The following is a 20,975-nucleotide window of genomic DNA, read 5'->3' as shown; positions in this document are numbered from 1 at the left end:
GCCGGACTTGGCCTAGGAGTTGTAGCTCGCCCTGCTCTGGCTCCCAATTTAGGCGTTAACAGCCACTGAAGGGCACCTCCTTAGAGACATCAGCACGGTCACCAAGTGCATGCCACCAAAGACCCATACAGGAGTCACAGCGCCTCCTTGTTCTGTGGTTTGGGAGGCTGCTCCTCTGGGCCCAGGGGTTCTGGTGACACCACCTCTTCTCTCTGTTCCTCCAGCCCGGGGTAATAGTGCTTCCTGTAGTCACCACATCTGGTCACCACAGTGCCTCCCTTTGCTCTTCCAGCCCTCCAACACTGGACTAGCCATTCCCTGCACACACAGCCTATATGGAGTGCCTTGTGTGGGCTCATTTTCCTGGATGGGTCCAGACTGACACAAAAATCCTTCTGTTTTAGGGGTGGGAAGAGGAAAAGAAAGCTGAAAAGGAGCCAGAGAGGCAAGAGGCAAAGTAAGTGTGTCTCGAAACTGAAGGGAAGAGGCGACTGAGTGGCTCAGGTGGTGATCTCACGGTTGGTGTGTTCGGGGCTCTGAACTGACAGTGTGGAGCCCACTTCAGATTCTCTGTCTCCCTCTTTCTGATACTCCCCCTCTCATGTGCACTCTCTTTCTCTCAAAAATAAATACACATTAAAAAAAAGGAATGAAAGGGAAAAAATGTTTGGGAATGGTGAGCAGGAGTCACTGACCCTGAGAGAGGAGGAAGCATGAGAAGAGGCTGATGATTAGAGGAGAGGAAGAATGGCCAGACCTTCCAGAAGCAGCCCCTGGGGATGGCGGGGGTAGGAACAAGCTAGAGAAAGACTCGGTCTCCTCTTGGGAGACTGTGAAGAGCAGGCAGCTTGAGGGAAGTGTCTGATGTGGTGCCACAAAATCCATGTGGGTGTTTGGCTTACTGGGCATTGGGCAATGGCCCCTTGTCCGGTAACACCCTTATGGATAGGCAAACACAGGCAGATTGCCAATGGCCACCTCTCAGCCCCTGCAGAGGACTAACCATAGTATGGCAGCCAGGAACACCCTGCAAGAGGGGTGTTTTCAAAGTCTTCATGACTTATTAATTCAGCAAATGTTTATTCAGCACCTCTTATGTGCCAAGTGCTACTCTAGGTGCTAAGGATATAGTAGTGAGTTATTTCTTTTTAATGTTTATCTTATTTTTGAGAGAAAGAGAAAGCGAGCAGGTGTGGGGGAGGGGCAGAGAGGGGGCTGGGGGGCGGGGGGAGGGGAGAGAGAATCCCAAGCAGGCTCTGCACTGTCAGTGCAGAGCCAGATGCAGAGCTGGAACTGACAAACCATAAGATCATGACCTGACCGGAAACCAAGAGTCTGATGCTCAAACGACTAAGCCACCCAGGCACCCACAACAGTGAGTTTTTAAAAGCTTATTCCTCTGGGCACCTGGCTGGCTCAGTCAGTAGAATGTACAACTCTTGATCTCTGGGTTGTAAGTTTGAGCACCACACTGGGTGCAAAGATTACTTAAAAATAAAATCTTTTTAAAAATTAAATTAGGGGTGGCTCAGTCGGTTAAGCGTCCGACTCTTGATTTCGGCTCAGGTCATGCTCTCATGGTTTGTGGGACCAAGCCCTCTGTCAGGCTCCATGCTGACAGTGTGGAGCCTGCTTGAGATTCTTTCTCTTTTCCTCTCTCTCAAAATAAATAAATAAATAAATAAACTTTTAAAAAATAAAAAAAATAAAAACTAAACTAAAAAGTCTATTCCTTCAAGGAGGAGCTTACATTCCTGTGGAGGGAGACAGGTAATCAAGAAAGAAACACAAAAGGGCAGATGCTGACAAGTGCTCTGGAAAACAAAACAAAACAAGGTGAGGAGGCTGGGGAATGTGGGATGGGGTGTTTCATATCAGGCCAGGTCGGGCAAAAGATGATAAAGCAGTAAGTGAGCAAAGGCCTGAAGGAAGTGGGAGAGTACAGAATGTTCTGGACAGCAGGAAACACTAAGGCAGAGTCAGGTGTGTGGTATCATTCACGAAACAGCAAGGAAGCCAGTGTAGCTAGAGTGGATGGACTGAAGGGGAGGATAAGAATAGGGTTTGAGCAGAGAAGTGATGTATCTGATATTCACTGTAAAAGGTTGACAGTGACTAGTGTGTGGAAAAGACACTATAGGGGGTTGAGATGATCCCTCCATTCTTAGAACAATATTACTATAGATAGGAATAAAAGTCAAACCCCACAAATACAGGCTGGTGCTCAACTGGCTGGGTACCAAGAATAATAGAAGAAAAGCTATAGGTCAGAGTTGAGACAGTAGTGTGGTAAACCAGGCAATCCTGCAATATGTGACATCTGACCCATGAAGACTAGGACACTGACTCTGTGCCACATTTGGCCTACACAGGGCCCCCTAGCACACAGCTGCCTTATGCTTACAATGCTTCCCACCTGTCCCACGGCCCAGGCTGCACACAGGCCTGTTCTCTCCATAAGTGTTTTCTCCCACTGTTTTCCCTTCTCTTCTGGCTGTGCCTCTAATGCTGTCATTCATTCAGCAACTACCATGTGTAAAACTTAATGAAGAACGCCACAGGAGAGTCTCTGATAAGGACTTGGAGCTTGAATCTTTTGTTAATTGCGCCTAGAGAGCTCTGTCTGCTGTTGGCACAAATCTCTCTTGTTAGCCCCTTCTGGTTTGCCCTCTAACTGAGGGCTTTTTCTCCACCTCTCACAGATGCACTCTTGGAATGTCTGCCCTGCCAGACAAAGGACTTCTCTACAGCCCAAAATCACTGGCTTCAGTTTGGGTCGGGACTGGCAACCTAGTCTCAGTCTCAGGTGAAGAAAAACAGGGCCAGGGTTGGCAGAATGGTGCAAGGAGTCGAGGACTCTTTAACTTCTCCCCGTTCCACCTCCAAACGGGGCCTTTTTTCCTGGCAAGCTCAGGTCCTACATGGTCAGAGCAGGGCCAGGGTCACAGCCAATCCCTATCTCCTTCCCTCTTAGGTAACAGAGAAGAAAGGCCCAGTCTAGCCTTGGGTCCAATGAGAATGAAACCTTGAAGTGGCTTATTTGGACCAGAGACTGGAGCTAGTTTCTACCCTGCCAAGAGGCAGGGAAAGGTTCCTTCTCCAGAGCTTGGAGATGCCAGCCTTGCGGATTCCCAAAGGTCTGTGGCTCTGTGTCCAGCCTCCTGCTCCAGAGCCCCAGGCAGAGTCCTGGAGACTAGACACAACCAGCCAAAGGCTCTGGGAGACCACAGGGGCTGGGGACGAAGCTCCTGGCCCAGAAGCTGTGGCAGAGAGCTGTGTATTAGCTGCATGGCCTCTAAGTGGCAGGAGCAAGAGTCCAGGAAGGAAGGGGAGGTCCGGAGCAAGGACTGCTGGACCAGGCTTGTGGCAACCACTCTGCCACGCTCTTCCCTGGGCCGTGCAGCTTAACTCTCTTCACACTCGTGAGGCAGGACTATGTCCAACTTAATAGATAATAAATCTGAGTCTCAGGTCACACAACTTTCCCCAAAACACACGATCTACAGACTCCAGAGCCTGTTCAGACACCGAGGCTGCTGGGAAGAGGCCCCTGCAGCCTTGTCAAGGGCCCCAGCTACCTGTGTGGAGTCTGTGGTCAAGCTCACGCCTAACATCCAAGTCGTGTCTATCATGAGGAGTTACTGGACAGTTGAATGTCAAGTGACTTCACCCCTTACCCTCACTCCACTCCTGTCTCCTACAGGTACCCCCACCCTTCTGCCCTTCTCACCCTAAGCTGGCCACATCCCAAACCCATCGGATAATGGGTTTTACTAGTACGAATGCATTCCAAAGGGAGGGGGGTCCAGCCCAGTCGTAGCTACCACAGCTGCTAGAGGTTTGTCCCAACCTTTAGTGCTTTGGGCTTCTTTGTCTGCCTCCCACCAACATTCCCTCTCCTTTCTGCAGCAGATTCCCACGCCATTGGAGCCTAGCATAAGGAACAGTCCCCAGCTCGTCACAGCTTTGCTGCGCCCCCACACCTCATCTCCCCTCTCCCTGACTGCCTCCTCCTCACCAGCATGGGGATTTGGCTGGAGTAGCTTGAGCTTTGAATTTTAGAACAAATCCAGAGAACCCAGTAGCCCAGGGGGACCTGGGAAGAGGCTAACAACACCGGAGGTCATGTGACTGCCTTTGGCTTCTTATTGCTCCTCAGGCCTTGCTTAGCACTGAATTGGGGCCCCTGCCCTCCAGAGCCAAGGGGTAGGGGGTGGAGGGCAGCACAACCACAAATAATACCACATAAGAAACTCTAGAGCTGACCTAGGCATACAGCCCCATGTTTTGCTTGGCGAGCGATCCACACCACGAACAGGGACATGCTGGCTGCTTAGTCCGCACTGAAGGATGAAATCGCCTTCAGCTTCTCCGTGCCTCACATGATGATCGGCCTGCACCATCTTGACCTATTCCAGGGTGGTTGGAAAGCTATGAATCAAACAACAGATGGGACAGGTAAATGTGCTTGTGTAAACAGAGATTCATTAGGGAGGTATGTGGGAGGGGGGGTGACCTCCTGGTGTGAAAGCCCTTGTTCTCTTCCACCTAACACTCAGTGCAGGGGCACCTCCTGGTCTCTATGGTTACCAAGAGCAGCCTTGCCACGGAGAACCTGGAGTGTAAACAGCAGGAACCGGGTCTGCTGCTGCCATGTCTGGAAGGAGGCCTCACACAAGGGCAAGGGAGGAAAGGGTGGGGCCCCTGCAGGCTCCCCAGGCCAGAAGGATGAACTTCTTTACCTGAAAACAAATTTCCCAGGTGTGGAAATCTCCCCACACTTATTCTTGGCACACAGCATTTTGAACAGTTGTTCCCAGTTTACTTCGAAGATGTCACTTTTAAAATATTTTTTCAATTTCTCTATTTTCATCATAGAGAAAGAGTCAACTAGATGTGAATGTGCCTTTCACATGTGCTCGTTCCCCATTTAATAAGGAAGTTCTGTGAGAAGAAGCAGTTGCAGCCTCGAGAGGTGAAATTCTGCCCTGGAAAATAAGACGGGTGAACTGCTAAGTCCAGAATGAAGACCAGACACCAGGAAGCCTGAAGCCAAATGTCCTGTATGCACATAAGTATGATCATTGTAGTTTAAATGGTTGCCTCCTTCCCTTCCCATGGCTGCCAAACAGGGATGTGGGTAATAATCACAATTTGCTGTATCTTCAGGTTATCTTTACATACAAATTGAAACCATTATTATGAAGTAAAATGGAGTACTAATGTGGGATTTAGGAATGCTCATGAATTTTCCTTCATATCTGATGTGCTGGATAACTCTGGCCTTGACTCTCAGCCTCTCCAAGACCCCAGCTGCACCCATGGGGCCAGCCAGCATCGGTCTGAGAATCCCAGGGGGCCCTAACCCCACCTTGCAGACGCACAGGTGCAGGGGCTGTGAGAGCCAGCAGTGCTGAGGTAAGGCTCAGAGCAGTGCCCTGGCAGATAGTAACCTGACTGGTTTATCTCCCCCTTGGACATCTTGTCCCTGTTGCCACCCATGGCTCAGAGGTACAGATTCCAAGATCCACTGGCCACCACTGGCCTGGGATCAGCCTTCCTTCCCCTGATCCTCTGCTCACCATGCCAGTCATTTAACACACATAAACACAGTGTGAGGCAGGGTACGTCGGTGTGTACCCAAATCTAATGCAGCCCCGTTGACTGCTCAGATGGTTAGAGTGTCCACCTCCCTTCTCCCACCCCACCCCACCCTAGGAAAAATTCAGCTCCCCCCTCCCCATTTTGAAAGAGAGGGGTGGGCAGATGGGGAGAGAGAAAGAGAGAGAGATCAAGAATCTCAAGCAGGCTTCATGCTCAATGTGGGTCCTGATGTGGGGCTCAATCCCACGACCCTGGGATCATGACCTGAGCCAAAATCAAGAGTCGAATGCTTGGGGCACCTCGGTGGCTCAGTTGGTTAAGCATCTGACTCTTGATTTCAGCTTGGGTCATGATCTTGCAGTTCATTAGTTTGAGCCCCACATTGCTCTCCGCACTGACAGTGCAAAGCCTACTTAGGATTCTCTCTCTCTCTGCCCCTCTCCGGCTCTCACTCTCTTGCTCTCTCTTTCAAAAAAAAAAGAGTTTGACGCTCAATTGACTGAGCCACCCAGGCTCCCCCAGACTCTTATCTCTCAGCTCCACTGCATAATACAGAAGGTTCAACCCCTTAGCATAACCTCCAAGACCACCCCTGTTTTCAACACTAACCTGCTCCCTTCACAGCACCCACAGGAAGCAAATGGGCTTAGGAGGCATGTGGGGGTACCAGAAAATGCTGGACTTAGAGGGGCATGGATCCCCCTCTCAGAATCTCACAAAACAAATATTGTCCTCTCCCCAAGGGAGGAGTGGGGAATGGATATTCATGCCCCACTTGCCCATTTTATTTGAGTCCCTTAGTCTATGGCCCTCCGGTTAAAAAGCCCTGCTCCTGGTGAACTTGGTCTCACAGTGTGTAGAGAGAGAAACAGAATTCTCAAACATCCTTTCTCTTTTTAGCAAGCCAAACCTTGGAGCAGCCAGAGGCAGGAGCGATCAGGCAGGGGACAGCCATCCAGAACATTCTGGAATCACCATCTGAGGAGCAGAGGGGAGCTGTGTGTGCAGCCAGCCGTGGTCAGACAGAGGAAATGCAGGGTCTGGCTGCTGGCCATTCTTACCCTCGCTCCCACCATCAGGATCTCTGGCCCCATCCTGACCCCTGGTGGCTGCCCGTGGGATGAGGTGAACATTCTTCCCAAGCTCCTCCCTGCCCTGGTCCCAGCATAGCAGGAAAAATGAATCCCCCACCCCACAGGTCCTGGCTAGGGTCCCCAGGAAGTACAAGTGTGTTTCCTAGGGGTTTTTCAGGAGGGTTTACTCCACTGTGGTCACCAGGTGCCTTCTCAATGTAAGTCCAGAGACCAATTAAACAAATGTATATAAAGAAAGCCCTTTCATCTGCTAAGTTGGCAAAAGGTGTGTTAAAAAAGAGGTGTGTGTCTGTGTGAATGTGTGTGTGTGTGTTATAACTAAAAGTTAATGCAGGCTGGGGTGCAATAAGACCAGCACTCTCATGCACAATTCTTGAGAGTACAAATTTGTATAACCCTTCTGCAAGTGATCTGAGCAAAATAAATCCAAAATCTTACTAAGCATTCTATCCTCTGACCCAGTAATTCTGTTAGGAATCCAGCTTCAAAAAAATCAATATTCAAATAACATGAAACCCAAAATTTGAAATAAATGGGAGAGGAAAAAACAAGATAAGCCAAGCGTGATCATCACTGAGGCTGGATGATGATTACATGACAGTTCTTTATTCTGTTTTGTTTTGTTTTGTTTTTGTCTGCTTTGCTATATGCTGTGAATTTGCCATGATATTTTTAGAAGAAAGCATAAGAGATGCAAAGATTTGTATAAAAGATGTTAATTTTTAATAGCAAAAACTGCAAATGGCAAAAAAAAGTGCTATGCTGGGATGGTTAAACAAATTATGCTGCATCCAAATAGTGGGATATTATGCAGCCGTTAAAAATGCAAGAGTGTTTTCATGATGTGGAAAAATGCTTACGTGATGCAAAGCAAATAAGTAGGAATCAAAATTGCATATGTAGAATTTAACTGAGTATGTTAAATGAAAAGTGCATAGGGGTGCCTGGGTGTCTCAGTTGGTTGTCTGACTCTTGGTTTTGGCTGAGGTCATGATCCCAAAATTGTGACATCAAGGCATGTGGCAGGGTGGAGAATGCTTAAGATTCTCTCTGCCTCTGCTTCTGCCCCTCCCCACTCATGCTGGCTCTCTCTCTAAAAAAATAAAAAAAATAAAAAGTGCATAGAAGGAAACTGTATGAAAATACACTAACATGTTTGTTATACAGTGAGACTAGGGATCATTTTTATTCTTGATATTGTCCCTTATTTTCTTAATTCTACAATAAGCATGTCTTTTATAAATAGGTCCCCAAATTGCCTTTGTGGAAGTATACCAACTTGGGGGTCTGAGATACATTCAGCTCCAAGGACTGCCATGTATTAGCCGTGCAACATTGAGAAATTCACATCTGGGTCCCAGATTTCTCACCTATAAAACTGGCATAACACCAACCTATTTTTCAAGCACCATTTACTGGGTCTTCACTATGTCCTAGGCAGTCTGCTTGGGGGGGGGGGGGGGTTCTGCATATACAATCACACACACCATTCATACATGGTCATTTCAATCCTTACAATAAGCTCTGGAGTAGATTAGGGCACTGCCATCTTAAGAACTACACGAACTGTGGCTCAGGAAAATTAGGGAATGTGCTCAGTTTTACCCATCTAATAAACAGTACAGGTGGGATTCAGACATAGATCTGACCATCTTTGAAAGCCCTGTTCTCAGACTCTTCAGCCTGGTCTGCTTATGGTTACAGTTCTTTTTGCTTTCTTTCTTTTTTATATATATTTATTTTTGACAGACAGACAGAGCATGAGCATGGGAGGGGCAGAGAAAGAGGGAGACATAGAATCTGAAGCAGGCTCCAGGCTTTGAGCCGTCAGCACAGAGCCCAACTCGGGGCTCAAATTCACGGACCACAGGATCATGACCTGAACCGAAGTCGGATGCCCAACCAACTGAGCCACCCAGGCGCCCCTACAGTTACATTTCCATTGGACTGAATGCAGGTAAAGTGCCACACACAGTGCCCGGCTCCAAGCACAGAGCTGCTCTACTGGTTGGTTCCCTTTTCTATGACCTCAGCATAATGGTACATTGTGGCAAAACAAACCAGTGCACCCTCCAAAAAAAAGCATCTCTGATTTAAAAGAAGGGATTATAGGATCTGCAGGGACAAACCAGACTGGGGCTGGAAGACTGCCTCACTCAGGGAGATATGGGGGCTGGGACAGTGTGCCAAATTCCAGGGTAGTTCTGCCAGTGACTTCTTCAGGGCTTCATCAGCTCTACACATTGCTTTGCAGCCTGGAATTCCGTCCAGAGTCACTTCACCGAGCAGGCATCAATTCCTACCTTCCACTTACCCCTCCCACCCTTTCTCCCTAAAGAACAGGGCACAGGTCTCACCAGTCCTGTAGATTTCTTATTCTTCCCTTTTCTTGGAGAACAGGAAAATCTTAGGGGCTGAGTAGAAAGAGGCCCTGTGTGGAGAAGGAAGTCCTGAATATCTGAGGGTGAGGAATGTGAGGGTGGTTGGGCTGCTCCAGAATCCTTTCTGGATTCATCCTTTAAGATACCTCTTTCCCTAGGGAGCCAGCCTAACTTAGTTTCCATCTCTACTCTACTTCTACCCCTCGAAACTGTTATAGCACTAACTACACTAGAGTTACTTGTTAGTTTACTAGTGAGTTGCTTAGTTTTTTGCTAGTAAGCTCCATGAGGACGATACTCGATCTCTAGCACCTAGCAATGTGCCTGGTACACAGTAAACTATGTAAATGTCTGCTAAATGGCAAAATGGAGGGAGGAAAGAAGGAAGGAAGGAAGAGAGGGAGGGAGGGAGGGAGGGAGGAAGGGAGGGAGGGAGGAAATAAGAGAGGGAGGCAGGAAGGGAGGGAGGGAGGAAGGGAGGAAGGAAGGGAGGGAGGGAGGAAGGAAAGAAGAGAGGGAGGCAGGGAGGGAGGGAGGAAAGTCCTCTCTACCAAGTAGACTTGGTAGTCTTGGCCCAAGTAGACTCACAGCTGCCCTGTTCTGTGCAAAGCACTTAGAAGATGCGATCCCTGCCCTGGAGACTTAAAATATACACATTTCTCCAACTTTGTATCCATCTTTGGGAAAATACATTGCAAGGGTAATTCCTGTTTATTCCAAACCTCATGTTCTTTATTTTACTAAAGTACTCAAAACGGAGCTCCTGAGTCTGAGGGAGGTTCCCAAGTACATGGAATCCTGGGAAGAATTATAGGGCTCAGAGGTCTGAAGTCTAGCGTTCTAATCCTAGCTCTGCCACCTCAGCTGTGTAACCTCCAGTGAATGACTTTCCCCTCTGGGCCTCAGTTCTCTTTGTAAAATGGATGGGCCTGATTTTGTATGAAAATAAAAGCAGTTGGGTATATCTGACTATTTACCCCATTGTGTGTAATTGGACAGTATCTTCCCTCCTAAATGCTTAGGTGCAGGATAGATGCATCAGTAAGCTGGGGGGCAGGAAGACAGCATGTGCCTATTTCAGTCTGTAAAAAGGAAGGCCCAGGATGTGCTGCCCCTCTAGTGAGTGGTTGGAGTGGTGGTCGACCAAAGGGGGGCTTACCACAATAAGGACCCACCCAAACATGTCTATGTGTCTTAGCCCCTAGGTTTACAAAAGGCTCCAAAGCCCCAGAGTCTTCATGGCACTACCAAGGACGAACGCTTGTTCACCATTCAAAAACAATACACCCCTCATACCACCCTTCCCCCTTCGGAGAGACAACCCAGGGAGAAATAGTCAGCAGAGGTGGAAGATGGTGAGACCTGGAAAAGCACTGGTGAAGCCAGGCTTCCTGCAGGGCCCCATCTCAGGCTTCCCCAGAAAGTGCAAGCAGGGGAGCTTTCTGGCCCCCTGCAGCAGTTACTTCTGGAGGACAGTGGGTTTGGTGGACACAGGCATCCATGCCCAAAGGCTTCCTGGCTTCAGTCCAAGCGGCTGGCAGGTTCATCCTTCTCCCTAGAGCCCCACGAACACCACTTCCGGCCCTCCTGTCTCTGCTTGGGCTCTAGCTGCCTGGATTTCTATGCCCATGCCAGGCCTTCCCTGTGCAGAGCTTTCTCGCTCTCCCTTACAACCCTTATTCACTCGCACTCTCCCTATCTATTTCTTTCTCCCTCCTCCTCCTCCCCTGCTTCTCTCCTCCTTGCCAACCCTCAGCAGTCCCAGAATGGGTCCTCCCTCCCTCCCCCACAGCATCTCCCCCTCCTTAGCTCTCACCCCTGCACCTTTCTTTGTATTCCTTTCGCCCTCTCCCGGCCTCGCCTGTATCTCTCCTCCCCCGCCTGCCTTCAGCCTCCCCCAGCCTCCCCATCTTCAGCTCAGTCTCCTCCCTCTCGCTGTGCTCCCCTCCCCCTCTCCCCCAACCCTCGGTCTCACCCCACTCCCCGCCGCCGGCATCCCTGGGTTTCTTTCCACCCTAGGGGGGGTCTCTGTGCCCCTCATTCTCCTCTCTACCTGCCTCTACTTTCACCTCAGATTTAGCCAGCACCCATCCTTTCCTGCCTGGGTCCCCCACACACACTGCTAACATCGCCACTGTGTCTTCTTCCTCTCCTTCTCTCCCCACCCTCTCCTCTTCTCTCTTCTCCCTGCCCCTTTAAATCTGCCTGGCCCAGCCTCCCCCGTGATGCTGGGATGGAGCAAACATTGATTTGTGCTGGGATGGAATCGGAATTTTGATTTTTTTTTCCTTTCCCAACCATAAGAAGGGAAAAAAATAATAAAAAACACCTCCTTTTGATAGCCCCCTCTCCTTTCCCATCCAGTTCCCAGCTCCTCTTCCCTATCTCCATCCAAGGCAAAATTTTTCCCCTCCACTATTCTCATCCCCCCCCCCCACCCCTGCCACTACCTCGCCCCCCACCCCCATCGCCTGCTCCTCCAGCTGGGGAGAGAGGGGACTCTCTTGCGGCTCCCCCACCTTCGCTCTCTGGGTAGGAGCAGTCTCTCCGGAAGGGGAGGGGGCTTTGACTTGCCGGGACGAGGTGGGAGTGGAGGTATCCTGCCATGGATGCTGTGCCTGGGAGGCAGCCTGAGCCCCAGCCCACATGGTGAGTAACCTGCCCCCTCCCTTCCGCCTGTCTGCCCATCCCCACCCTCGTCTTTTCCCTGCGGAGCCTCCTCCATCCCCATCTTTCCCCCCACCAAACCCACTGCCCACCTTGGTCCGATCTACCCCCCCCTACATTTTCATCCTCCACCCCTTGCCTGGGAAGCCAGAGAATCGGGGCAGAAGGGTCCTGACAGCAGCCAGAGGAGCGGACGGCCTACGACTCTGCCCAACCCCCTCTCAGGACCCCCACCCCCACCCCCCGCCCGCCCCAGCAACTGCCATCCACACCCGACACTTTGGGATTCCAGGCTGGAGAAACAGGACTCCTGCTTGGGGTTGGGGCCCCAAGTCCTGGGAGGGGCTCTCAATAGGAGGGAGGGGTGGGGGAGCCCCCATGCCCCCAAAGCTTAAGAGCTGCTGGAAGATGCTGCCGAAGGGTGGGGGGTTGGGGGGCGGTGCTGATGCCCCAGAGCCTCTGGGCCAGGGAGCGGCGGGCAAAGAGGAGGGGCCTCGCTCGCCACTTCCCCCCTCTTTCTCCGCAGCCACTCAGGATGAGGGTCCGGCCCTGCCAGCCCGCGCTGGGGCCCCCCCGCCCGGCCCCGGTCTAACTGCCCCCGCCCCCAGGCCTCGCCCCGCTCGCAGGCCCCCAGCCGGCTCTCCAGCCCCAGGATGCGCTGAGCCGCCGGGGGGCTGAGGCCGCGCCAACTACATGCATGTCCCCCGGGGGCAAGTTCGACTTTGACGACGGGGGCTGCTACGTGGGGGGCTGGGAGGCGGGGCGGGCACATGGCTACGGCGTGTGCACGGGGCCCGGCGCCCAGGGCGAGTACAGCGGCTGCTGGGCGCACGGCTTCGAGTCACTGGGCGTCTTCACGGGGCCCGGCGGACACAGCTACCAGGGCCACTGGCAGCAGGGCAAGCGCGAAGGGCTGGGCGTGGAGCGCAAGAGCCGCTGGACGTACCGCGGCGAGTGGCTGGGCGGGCTGAAGGGGCGCAGCGGCGTGTGGGAGAGCGTGTCGGGCCTGCGCTACGCCGGGCTCTGGAAGGACGGCTTCCAGGACGGCTACGGCACCGAGACCTACTCCGACGGAGGTGCGGGGCCCGGCCCACTACTGTCTGTCTGCTCGTCCGCGTGCGCCTTCCCGTCGGCCTGTCCCGCGTACGCCTTCCCCACCATCTGCACCCGTGCCCCGCTGTCCTCCTGTATGCCTTCCCCATTCATATGCGCCCCGTGCTCCCATCTTGTTGCCCTCTCCTCCCATCGCACACGTCTCTCTCATTTGTCTGGCCCCTGCCTGCTTCTCCCTCTACCCAGTCTGCAGTCTGCCTGCCCTCACCTCTTCCCTGTCTGCCTGTCCCTCACATCCCCCCCCCATCTACCTGACTCTCACACCCTCCATCTGCTTGCCCCTTCCACCCCTGCTGCCTGTCCCACACCTCCCCTCTCCACCTGCCTGTCCATAACACCTCTGCTCCGCCTGTCCCCTCACATTTCCTCAGTCAGCTTGCTCCTCATAGTCCTGTCTGCCTGTCACATGACTATCTTAAACACCCCGTCAGCCTGTCCCTCACACCCTCTGGACTATCTGTCCTTCATACACCGCAGCCTGCCCATCCCCTACCCCTTTCCCTTGTCTACCTGCACGCCCCAAATCCACAGATCTCCTACTACCTGTCGGTCTTCACCGTGTTCTCCCACACCTTCTGACCCAACCTGGCCTGTCCCAGCTCCTAGTGCTTTTCCCCGACCTCCACGCTAGCTGTCCCCACCACTCCCTCCCTACACTTGGGCCTTCGGGGGCGCTTGGGGCCTAAGGTGCAGGAAGCAGCGGGTCCTGACCCTTTCTCCCCGTCCTACCCCGCCCACAGGCACCTACCAGGGCCAGTGGCAGGCCGGGAAGCGCCACGGCTACGGGGTGCGCCAGAGTGTGCCCTACCATCAGGCGGCGCTGCTGCGCTCGCCCCGCCGCACCTCCCTGGACTCCGGCCACAGCGACCCCCCGACACCGCCCCCACCCCTGCCCCTGCCGGGCGACGAGGGAGGCAGCCCGGCCTCAGGCTCCCGGGGCGGCTTCGTGCTGGCCGGGCCGGGGGACGCCGAAGGCGCGTCCACCCGCAAGCGCACTCCCGCGGCCGGCGGGTTCTTCCGCCGCTCGCTGCTGCTCAGCGGGCTCCGGGCTGGCGGGCGCCGCAGCTCCTTGGGCAGCAAGCGGGGCTCCCTGCGCAGCGAGGTGAGCAGTGAGGTGGGCAGCACAGGACCCCCGGGCTCCGAAGCCAGCGGGCCCCCGGCCCCAGCTCCGCCCGCCCTCATCGAGGGCTCTGCCACTGAGGTGTATGCGGGCGAATGGCGCGCCGACCGGCGCAGCGGCTATGGTGTGAGCCAGCGCTCCAACGGGCTGCGCTACGAGGGCGAGTGGCTGGGCAACCGGCGGCACGGCTACGGACGAACCACCCGCCCGGACGGCTCCCGCGAGGAGGGCAAGTACAAGCGCAACCGGCTGGTGCACGGGGGGCGCGTGCGCAGCCTCCTGCCTCTGGCCCTTCGGCGGGGCAAAGTCAAGGAGAAGGTGGACAGGGCTGTCGAAGGCGCCCGTCGAGCCGTGAGCGCTGCCCGCCAGCGTCAGGAGATCGCTGCTGCCAGGTGGGCATCCGCTGCAGAGGCCAAAGCTGGGCTAAGTGGAGAAGGTACCCTGGGGACAGTTGGGTGGGGGATGGGTAGTTAGTGCCTAAAGGAGGGCCATGACCAAAGGCCTAGGGCTTGGTGGGGAAGAACAGGCCTAGGGCCAAGCAGTTGTAGCCCTGGGTACCGGGAGTGTTTATATCTGAGGCTACAGGTGGATGTGGGTGTAATTGTGGGTGGCTGGGTATTTGAGGGAAGCCGTGTTAGACTATAAGTGTGTCTTAGTGTCTTTTGTGGGGATGTGTGTCATTGTTGTGTGTGGGAGTAGCAATGAGCGCTGGCTTATACAGGCTCAGAAACCTCTTGGAAGTCAGACATGTCCCTAGTCTTCCTCTTGCAGCTGGGGGCAGCAGCCTGGGGCAGGGAGACGGAGTGTGCATTCCTAGCCACCCCCTAGCGTGCCCACCAGACTGATAGAATTCCAGCCTTGGGCCTTGAGGAGATCTAGTTTGTACAGCTGATCTATCCACATGAAAAGATAGTTCCTGTCAGCTTTGCCTCCTCTGCCTTCCTTTACCCAACTGATAAAGGTTTGAGGGGAGAAGGCTTGCCTGTAAATGAAATTTTCTTTCTGTAATTCAGATTACATTTCCATGCATATAGAGGACCTTATTATCTAAAGCAGCACTGTGCAGTAGGAATATAATGTAAGCCAAATATATAATTTTAAATCTTCTAGTAGCCATGTGAAAAGATAAAAAGAAACAGGTAAATTGAATTTAAATAGTACTTTTTTTTTTTAAGTAAGTCTTAGGCCCAACACGGGGCTTGAACCCAAATGACCCTGAGATCAAGAATCGCACATTCTGCGGAGTGAGCCAGCCAGGTGCCCCCTAAATAGTACATTTTTATTTAAACCAGTATAGCCAAATTTTGATGATTTCAACATATAATCAACATAAAATTACTAATGAGGGATTTTACATTACTTTTTTTACTAAGCCTTTGAAATCTAGTATATATATTTTCTATGTATAGCACATAATTTCAAATCAGACTAGCTACATTTTAAATGCTGGATTCGATAGCACAGATCTAAAGAAAGCCAAAAACCCATTTGTAATGCGATTCACAGGCCCCTAATTTATATAACTCATACATGTAAATTTTCATATGTTGGATTTTCTTTAAAGGGGAGTGTACAGTTGAAGGATTTTGTTTAAATTTGAGACTGTTTCAGAGGATCAGAGGCCAAGATATGTCCAAATATGCTTCAGTGAGTTTGTATAATGGGTGATCAAGTTATGTGTAGGAACGTGTCATTTCCAAAGTAGATGCCTGAGCCAGAGATGTCCATCTGTAGATACATCTCAGTGTCTGGGTGGTTAGAGTCCAGAGCCTTAAGCCAGGGAAGGGGGAGGGCAGGGCACCAGGGAGCACTTTAGCCTAGATGAGGAACAGGCATGGGCAGGAAAAACTGATCCCAGGAGCTGAGAGATCAGTCAGTGGGAGGAGGCTGGTTATTCTCCCCAGCAACAGGCCTGGCAAACCTGATTGGTTACCAGCTACCATGGAAACAGCAGAGCCTCAGCAGCAGGTGCCTCTGCCAGGTAGCCTGATGACTGATTCTGCTGCCTAGGACTTGCTCATCGACACCCTCCAAACTCAGAAAAAGGCTCGAGTTGTCAGTGTTGCAGTTTTTTGGCCGCCGATAGAATTCCATGCAACCCAAGACTGTGATCATCATCCCCTGCCCTAAACCCTGAGACCAGCTTACTTTCAGGAAGGGACTAGCCATATAGAGTCTAACAGTGCAAAGACAGAAGAACATGGTTATCTGAGGTCCCTCCAAACAGGCTCTAAAAGTCCTTAACCCAGCAGATTTGAGGGGAGGAGGCTGACCATATCTCCTGAGGTACATCAAGAGGGGATAGACTTAAGACTACAAGGAACACCACCACACTTCTCCCTACCCCCATACCCAGTCTGCCTTCCTAAGCCAGATGAAACAAGCCTGGGACCAGAGGGGTCTTGATCCATTTAAGCCCAAGTATATCTGATTACCTTTATCTCTGTTCCTTTGTGCCCCACCTTCAGTCAGGATTACAGAACTAATTTAATGATCACAGGGCATCTGTGATTAACAGCAGAAGTTGAAAGGGAAGGTAAATTGAGGAAGCATCTGACATCAGAGGGAGAACTGGAAAACAACCATGGGGAAAGGACTGATAATGCTTCATGGTGGCCTGTACCCACAGAGCAGGGCACAATGGGAGAGACATGTGAAAGGGAAGGAAACTAAGAGCTTCCTCAGAAGATGTAAACACCATAGTGAGAAAGCATGCATGGTAGCTGGGAGAAGAAGTAGGAAAAACAGAAAGGGGAGACCCATGCTTATCCCAGTTCCAGAACTCAGAAAGGAGGTGATGGTGCAGGGAGACAGAGGCAATGACCAAGAGGCAAGAACAGTGTGATAACAGAAGAGGCTGAAGAAAAGCAACCTGTGAAATTCTCATGTTAGGAAGTCTGCAATGAAGAGGCAGGGTTAGTAGCAGTAAGGGGAAAGGAGGCAAAGGCTCCTAGCACAGGGAGCAGATGGCCCAGAACAAGGGGCAATGCAGGGAAAGCTGCTGGGAAGTACCAAGCAGGTGCAACTACAGAGAGATGTGCTAAGAGCATGAGGTCTCCTCTGTCCCTGGGAAGGGAGCAGGATGGGGCTGGGATAACAGAGTTGAGGGCAGCCAGGGAGGGCCTGGCCCCTGTTGCTGGAAGAAGGAAGGTGTTACTACAGGACATGATGGTGGCAGGTATGAAAGGAGCAAGAAAGTGTGATGAGAGCAGTCACAGCCCAGGTCTAGGAGAGGAAACCAGAAGCCAGCTGCCCTGCCAGGCCAGGGAAGGGAGCAGCCAGCAGTGCGTGAGCAAGAGTGAGGACTCCAGAGGTGAGCTCAAATCCAGAGGACATGATGTGGCAGGGACATGGGCCAGGGGGCTGGAGCATCGGAGCAGGTCTGCTAAGTCCCTGCCCCTGGAACCCGACAGGGCGGCAGATGCCCTTCTAAAGGCAGTGGCAGCCAGCAGCGTCGCTGAGAAGGCTGTGGAGGCAGCTCGAATGGCCAAACTGATAGCCCAGGACCTGCAACCCATGTTAGAGGCCCCAGGTGAGGCGTGGGCAGCCTGGGGAGCTGGAGGGGCTCAGGTGTGGGGAAAGGGAAGGAAGTCCCTACAGAGGACTGGGGATGAAAAAGCCAAGGTATGAGGGTCCAAGGGGATGAAGAGGGGGGCGACACCCAGTTGTTTGGAGAGTGCAACCGGGAACTTATGAAATTTAGTAATAAGGACTAGGGGCTTGGGGTCTGGCTATGAGAGGCTGTAAGCCTGGGGATGCAAAGTCCTGGGGGGTGCCCAGAGAGAGGGATAAAGCTATAGCTCTTGCTTCCCAAGGCCAGTTAGGCCCCTCTGATTCTCAGCTATCCCTGCTGCAGGCCGCAGACCCCGGCAAGACTCAGAAGGTTCCGACACAGAACCCTTGGATGAGGACAGCCCTGGGGTATACGAGAATGGACTGACCCCCTCAGAGGGCTCCCCTGAACTGCCCAGCAGTCCTGCCTCCTCCCGCCAACCCTGGCGACCCCCTGCCCGCCGGAGCCCACTGCCTCCTGGAGGGGACCGGGGTCCCTTCTCCAGCCCCAAAGCTTGGCCTGAGGAGTGGGGGGGGCCAGGTGAGCAGGCAGAGGAACTAGCTGGCTATGAGGCCGAGGATGAGGCTGGGATGCAGGGCCCAGGGCCCAGAGACGGTTCCCCACTCCTCGGAGGCTGCAGTGACAGCTCTGGAAGTCTTCGAGAGGAGGAAGGGGAAGACGAAGAGCCCTTGCCCCAGCTGAGAACCCCAGGGCGCTTGGAGCCTGAGCCCATGGCCACGCCAGTCCTGAGGGGCCCATTCTCAAGGGGTCCTGAAGCCGGGTGCCTGATGGAAGAGTTTGAGGAGCCTGCTGCAACGGAGAGGCCCGTCCAGCCGGTGAGATGCCCTCCATCCCCGCTTTGTGGCCCCTTTTCTCCTCAAAGCCTTGCCTCTCATCCTTTCCAGACATCTCTCTGATCCCTTTAGGGGCTCCGATTTGGACTCAGATTCCTTTCTGCCTGCCCAGTCTTGGACCATATCCCACCTTAAAAAAAAAAAAAAAAAAAAGGGAACTTGTGAACTGCAAGCAACCTTAGAAACCTTCATCTCCAGCTCCCTCGTTTGACAGATGGGGAAACTGAGGCCCAGAGCACTTAAAGTAATTTGCCGAAGGTTACCAATAAGTAATGGTAGAGCCAAAACATCTTTCCCTGTTCTCCTTCCATATCATTTCCAGCTCCTCGTTTCCTACTCCACCCCCACCCCCACCTCCACAGTTTCTCTCTTTGGTGCCCAGAAATAAAAAAGGAAAAGCTTGTTCCCTCCCTACCCTGAGTCTCCCTCCCTCTCCTGGGAAGAAGGGAAATGGGAAAGGAGGCAGAAAACTGGGAGGGGTGGAGTTTCCCCAGAACCCTCTACTCTGATTGGATGCCAGGCCTCTCCTGTTTCCTAGCAACTACATCCTTACCCCTTCATCCCTCTCTGCTTTACTGCAGTACTGGCTGCTGCTGCCAGCGTCTGCTACTAAGGCCAGGCACCTTCTGCCTGGGCCACGTGACATGCTGCTAGTGGGAGGGGAGTGGAGGGAGGAGGGAGGAAGGGCTGTTCCCGACTTGAGGGAGCCTGAGAGAAGGCGGGGCCCTGCCTGGGAGAAGAGAGGTGTTTCTGCAATCTAAAACAAAGGTTGGACACGCCCCTGCTCTGACCTCTGAGGAGAGGTGCCTGGGACCCTTCAGCTTTGCCACTTGCCAGGGCAGGAAGTTGGGACCTGTCGCTGGACACGGTCCTTAGGGACTGAGACTGCATTTCCTTCCCCTTATCTCTCTAGGGAGCTGCCAACCCCCTGGTGGTGGGAGCCGTGGCCCTCCTGGACCTCAGCCTGGCGTTCCTGTTCTCCCAGCTCCTCACCTGAGGCTCCTGCCCAGCCTAGTTCTGGCTTCGGTTGCTGCCTCTTCACTTCTTTGACCTGCCTTTTTCTCTTTTCCTCCTCCTGGTTGTTTTTTTCTCCTCTCTTTCTTTCTCTTCTCCCTTCCCATTCTTTTCTGTTCCCCCTTTGTTTTTGTCTTTTGCTTTTTCTTTCCAGCTGTCCTTTCAGATTCTCTCATTTATTCTGGATCTGTCTCTGTCTTCCTCACTCTCCTCCCCACCCTGCCCCACCTCTCTCTCTAGATTGTTTACATATGAAGGGCTTTTCTCGCTCAGAGTTGCTCTCTTCTCTGAGACACACAAATCTAAGTCAGACCATTGCCCCATGTCCTCCCCGCCTTTTCTTTAGACCTGAACTTCGGTGAGGGTGGGGGTTTGGTATCCTGAGGGGTCTCCTGGAAGCTGAGTGGGAAGGAAGAAGAAAATGGAGAAGGGATGACTGTATACTGGGCAAGGCACTGGCTGAGCTGCTGTGGCTCCCTGACCCAAGGGGCCTGGTGTCCCTCTGAGGCCTAGTGGAAGAGCTGGAGGAGGTATGGCCTCCATCTCTGACCCTGGAGGATCCGATCTCACCTCCAAGCACTGAACTAGGTTCTTGCCTAACTCCATCCTTCCCTGAAGGAGATAGGGGAGATGAAAAGTAGAATGACTCCCTAGGATCTCCCTCTTCCTTTCCTCAACAGCCAGCCTCTCGTCCAACCCCCCTAGGGTGGCATGCCTTGTCAAGAGCAATGTGTAAAGGAAAGAAAATGTCTAACGCAGTCACGTCTACCCACTGACCTCTCCCACCCTCTTCTCCCCCCCTAAAATTTATTTGGTTGGTCTGGACTCACTTGTGGCCTTTGATTAGACTTCTAAGGGGCCTGAAGAAGACATTTCTATTGCCGAGGGTTAGAGGCACTTGAGCTAGGACCCCACTCCCCAACTCTGGCAGTTGTGGTGTGCGGGTTGCAGGGAGGCATTTTGGGGAACACAACCAGCCTAGATAAGAGGAACTCACAGAGCAGCAGAAGCTGTGACAAGTTTAGTAGTCTAAATGGGTTATATCCCTTCCCCCCATCACATCAGGATCTTGTGAAATGGGAAAACAACAGAAAGAGGGATCAAAGGAAGCCAATCTCTCACACACTTTCCAGGCAGGGCAGAGGTGGCAGTCAAACCAGGGTGAGAGGTGGGTGGAGAGCCCTGTTTGAGATTGTGGCTGATCCCTGTTAATAGCTTTCCCCTGGGGGCAGGAAGCCCTAGGAAGAGGGGGACCCCTCTGTAGGGTCCCCAGGGGATCTTTCCTCCCTCCCCTGCATGAGGCAGACGCAAGCTGCCTGCCAACCCCCTCCCCTCAAGGAATGGCCTTGCCTGGGAATGCCCACCATACATACCCTCTTCTTTTTTTCTAGTCAAACTCTGTTTACTCCTTGGCCTGCCTCCCTCCCTCCCCTCTAAACCTTTACTTCTGATTTCTATTTCATGGAATTTGGGATTGAAGTTAAACTACAACAGTGCCGCCAACACCAAGTCTTGCAGGAAAAAAATACAAAGAAATTTAACAAAAAATATATTAATAAAAAAGTTCAAAAAAGG

At 52.6% G+C, this 20,975-nt stretch overlaps 1 protein-coding gene and 2 long non-coding RNA genes across 6 annotated transcripts in view; 2 read left to right on the top strand and 1 right to left on the bottom strand.

Annotated features, from left to right (window-relative positions):
- The window catches only part of LOC106979463 (uncharacterized), a 256,270-nt gene extending 254,000 nt beyond the window's left edge, over positions 1–2,270 (top strand). For 2 of the 3 annotated variants that reach the window (XR_008299299.1, XR_003422416.2), the window contains 2 exons: positions 405–457; positions 1,740–2,270. This is a non-coding gene — a long non-coding RNA (uncharacterized LOC106979463). The remainder of the gene's footprint in view (positions 1–404; positions 458–1,739) is intronic. The other variant, XR_008299300.1, reaches the window with a different exon arrangement.
- The window catches only part of LOC106979464 (uncharacterized), a 16,874-nt gene extending 7,397 nt beyond the window's left edge, over positions 1–9,477 (bottom strand). The window contains exons 1-3 of the long non-coding RNA XR_001430946.3: positions 9,056–9,477; positions 4,743–4,988; positions 4,267–4,431 (exon numbers count right to left, since the gene is read on the bottom strand). This is a non-coding gene — a long non-coding RNA (uncharacterized LOC106979464). The remainder of the gene's footprint in view (positions 1–4,266; positions 4,432–4,742; positions 4,989–9,055) is intronic.
- JPH4 (junctophilin 4) lies at positions 2,281–20,975 on the top strand. Of its 2 annotated transcripts, XR_008299293.1 has the most exons (10): positions 2,281–4,458; positions 4,560–4,761; positions 4,879–5,063; positions 6,505–6,729; positions 8,448–8,655; positions 10,278–11,728; positions 12,273–12,822; positions 13,600–14,415; positions 17,393–17,511; positions 17,836–17,973. XR_008299293.1 is itself a non-coding variant. In XM_027065445.2 (6 exons), the coding sequence occupies exons 2-6, from the start codon at positions 12,444–12,446 to the stop codon at positions 19,381–19,383; spliced, it is 1,887 nt and encodes a 628-aa protein (XP_026921246.1). In that variant the 5' UTR covers positions 10,299–11,728; positions 12,273–12,443; the 3' UTR covers positions 19,384–20,975. The 2 variants fall into 2 exon arrangements, 1 of the variants encoding a protein (XP_026921246.1); XM_027065445.2 differs by lacking the exons at positions 2,281–4,458; positions 4,560–4,761; positions 4,879–5,063; positions 6,505–6,729; positions 8,448–8,655 and adding an exon at positions 19,300–20,975 and having other exon boundaries at positions 10,299–11,728; positions 13,600–14,371; positions 17,836–18,368.

The sequence above is a fragment of the Acinonyx jubatus genome, chromosome B3 (assembly GCF_027475565.1).
Source record: "Acinonyx jubatus isolate Ajub_Pintada_27869175 chromosome B3, VMU_Ajub_asm_v1.0, whole genome shotgun sequence".
NCBI lineage: Eukaryota > Metazoa > Chordata > Mammalia > Carnivora > Felidae > Acinonyx > Acinonyx jubatus.
Note: the sequence above shows the minus strand (reverse complement) of the source record. Positions and strands in the feature narration are given on the sequence as shown.

What these genes read in the sequence shown, in the direction of transcription:
- JPH4 (XM_027065445.2), top strand. Translation starts at nt 12,444, where the DNA reads ATGTCCCCCGGGGGCAAGTTCGACTTTGACGACGGGGGCTGCTACGTG. An exon ending in ACCCATGTTAGAGGCCCCAG is followed by an intron (nt 17,512 to 17,835) that starts GTGAGGCGTGGG and finishes TCCCTGCTGCAG; the next exon opens with GCCGCAGACCCCGGCAAGAC. An exon ending in CGGAGAGGCCCGTCCAGCCG is followed by an intron (nt 18,369 to 19,299) that starts GTGAGATGCCCT and finishes TTATCTCTCTAG; the next exon opens with GGAGCTGCCAACCCCCTGGT.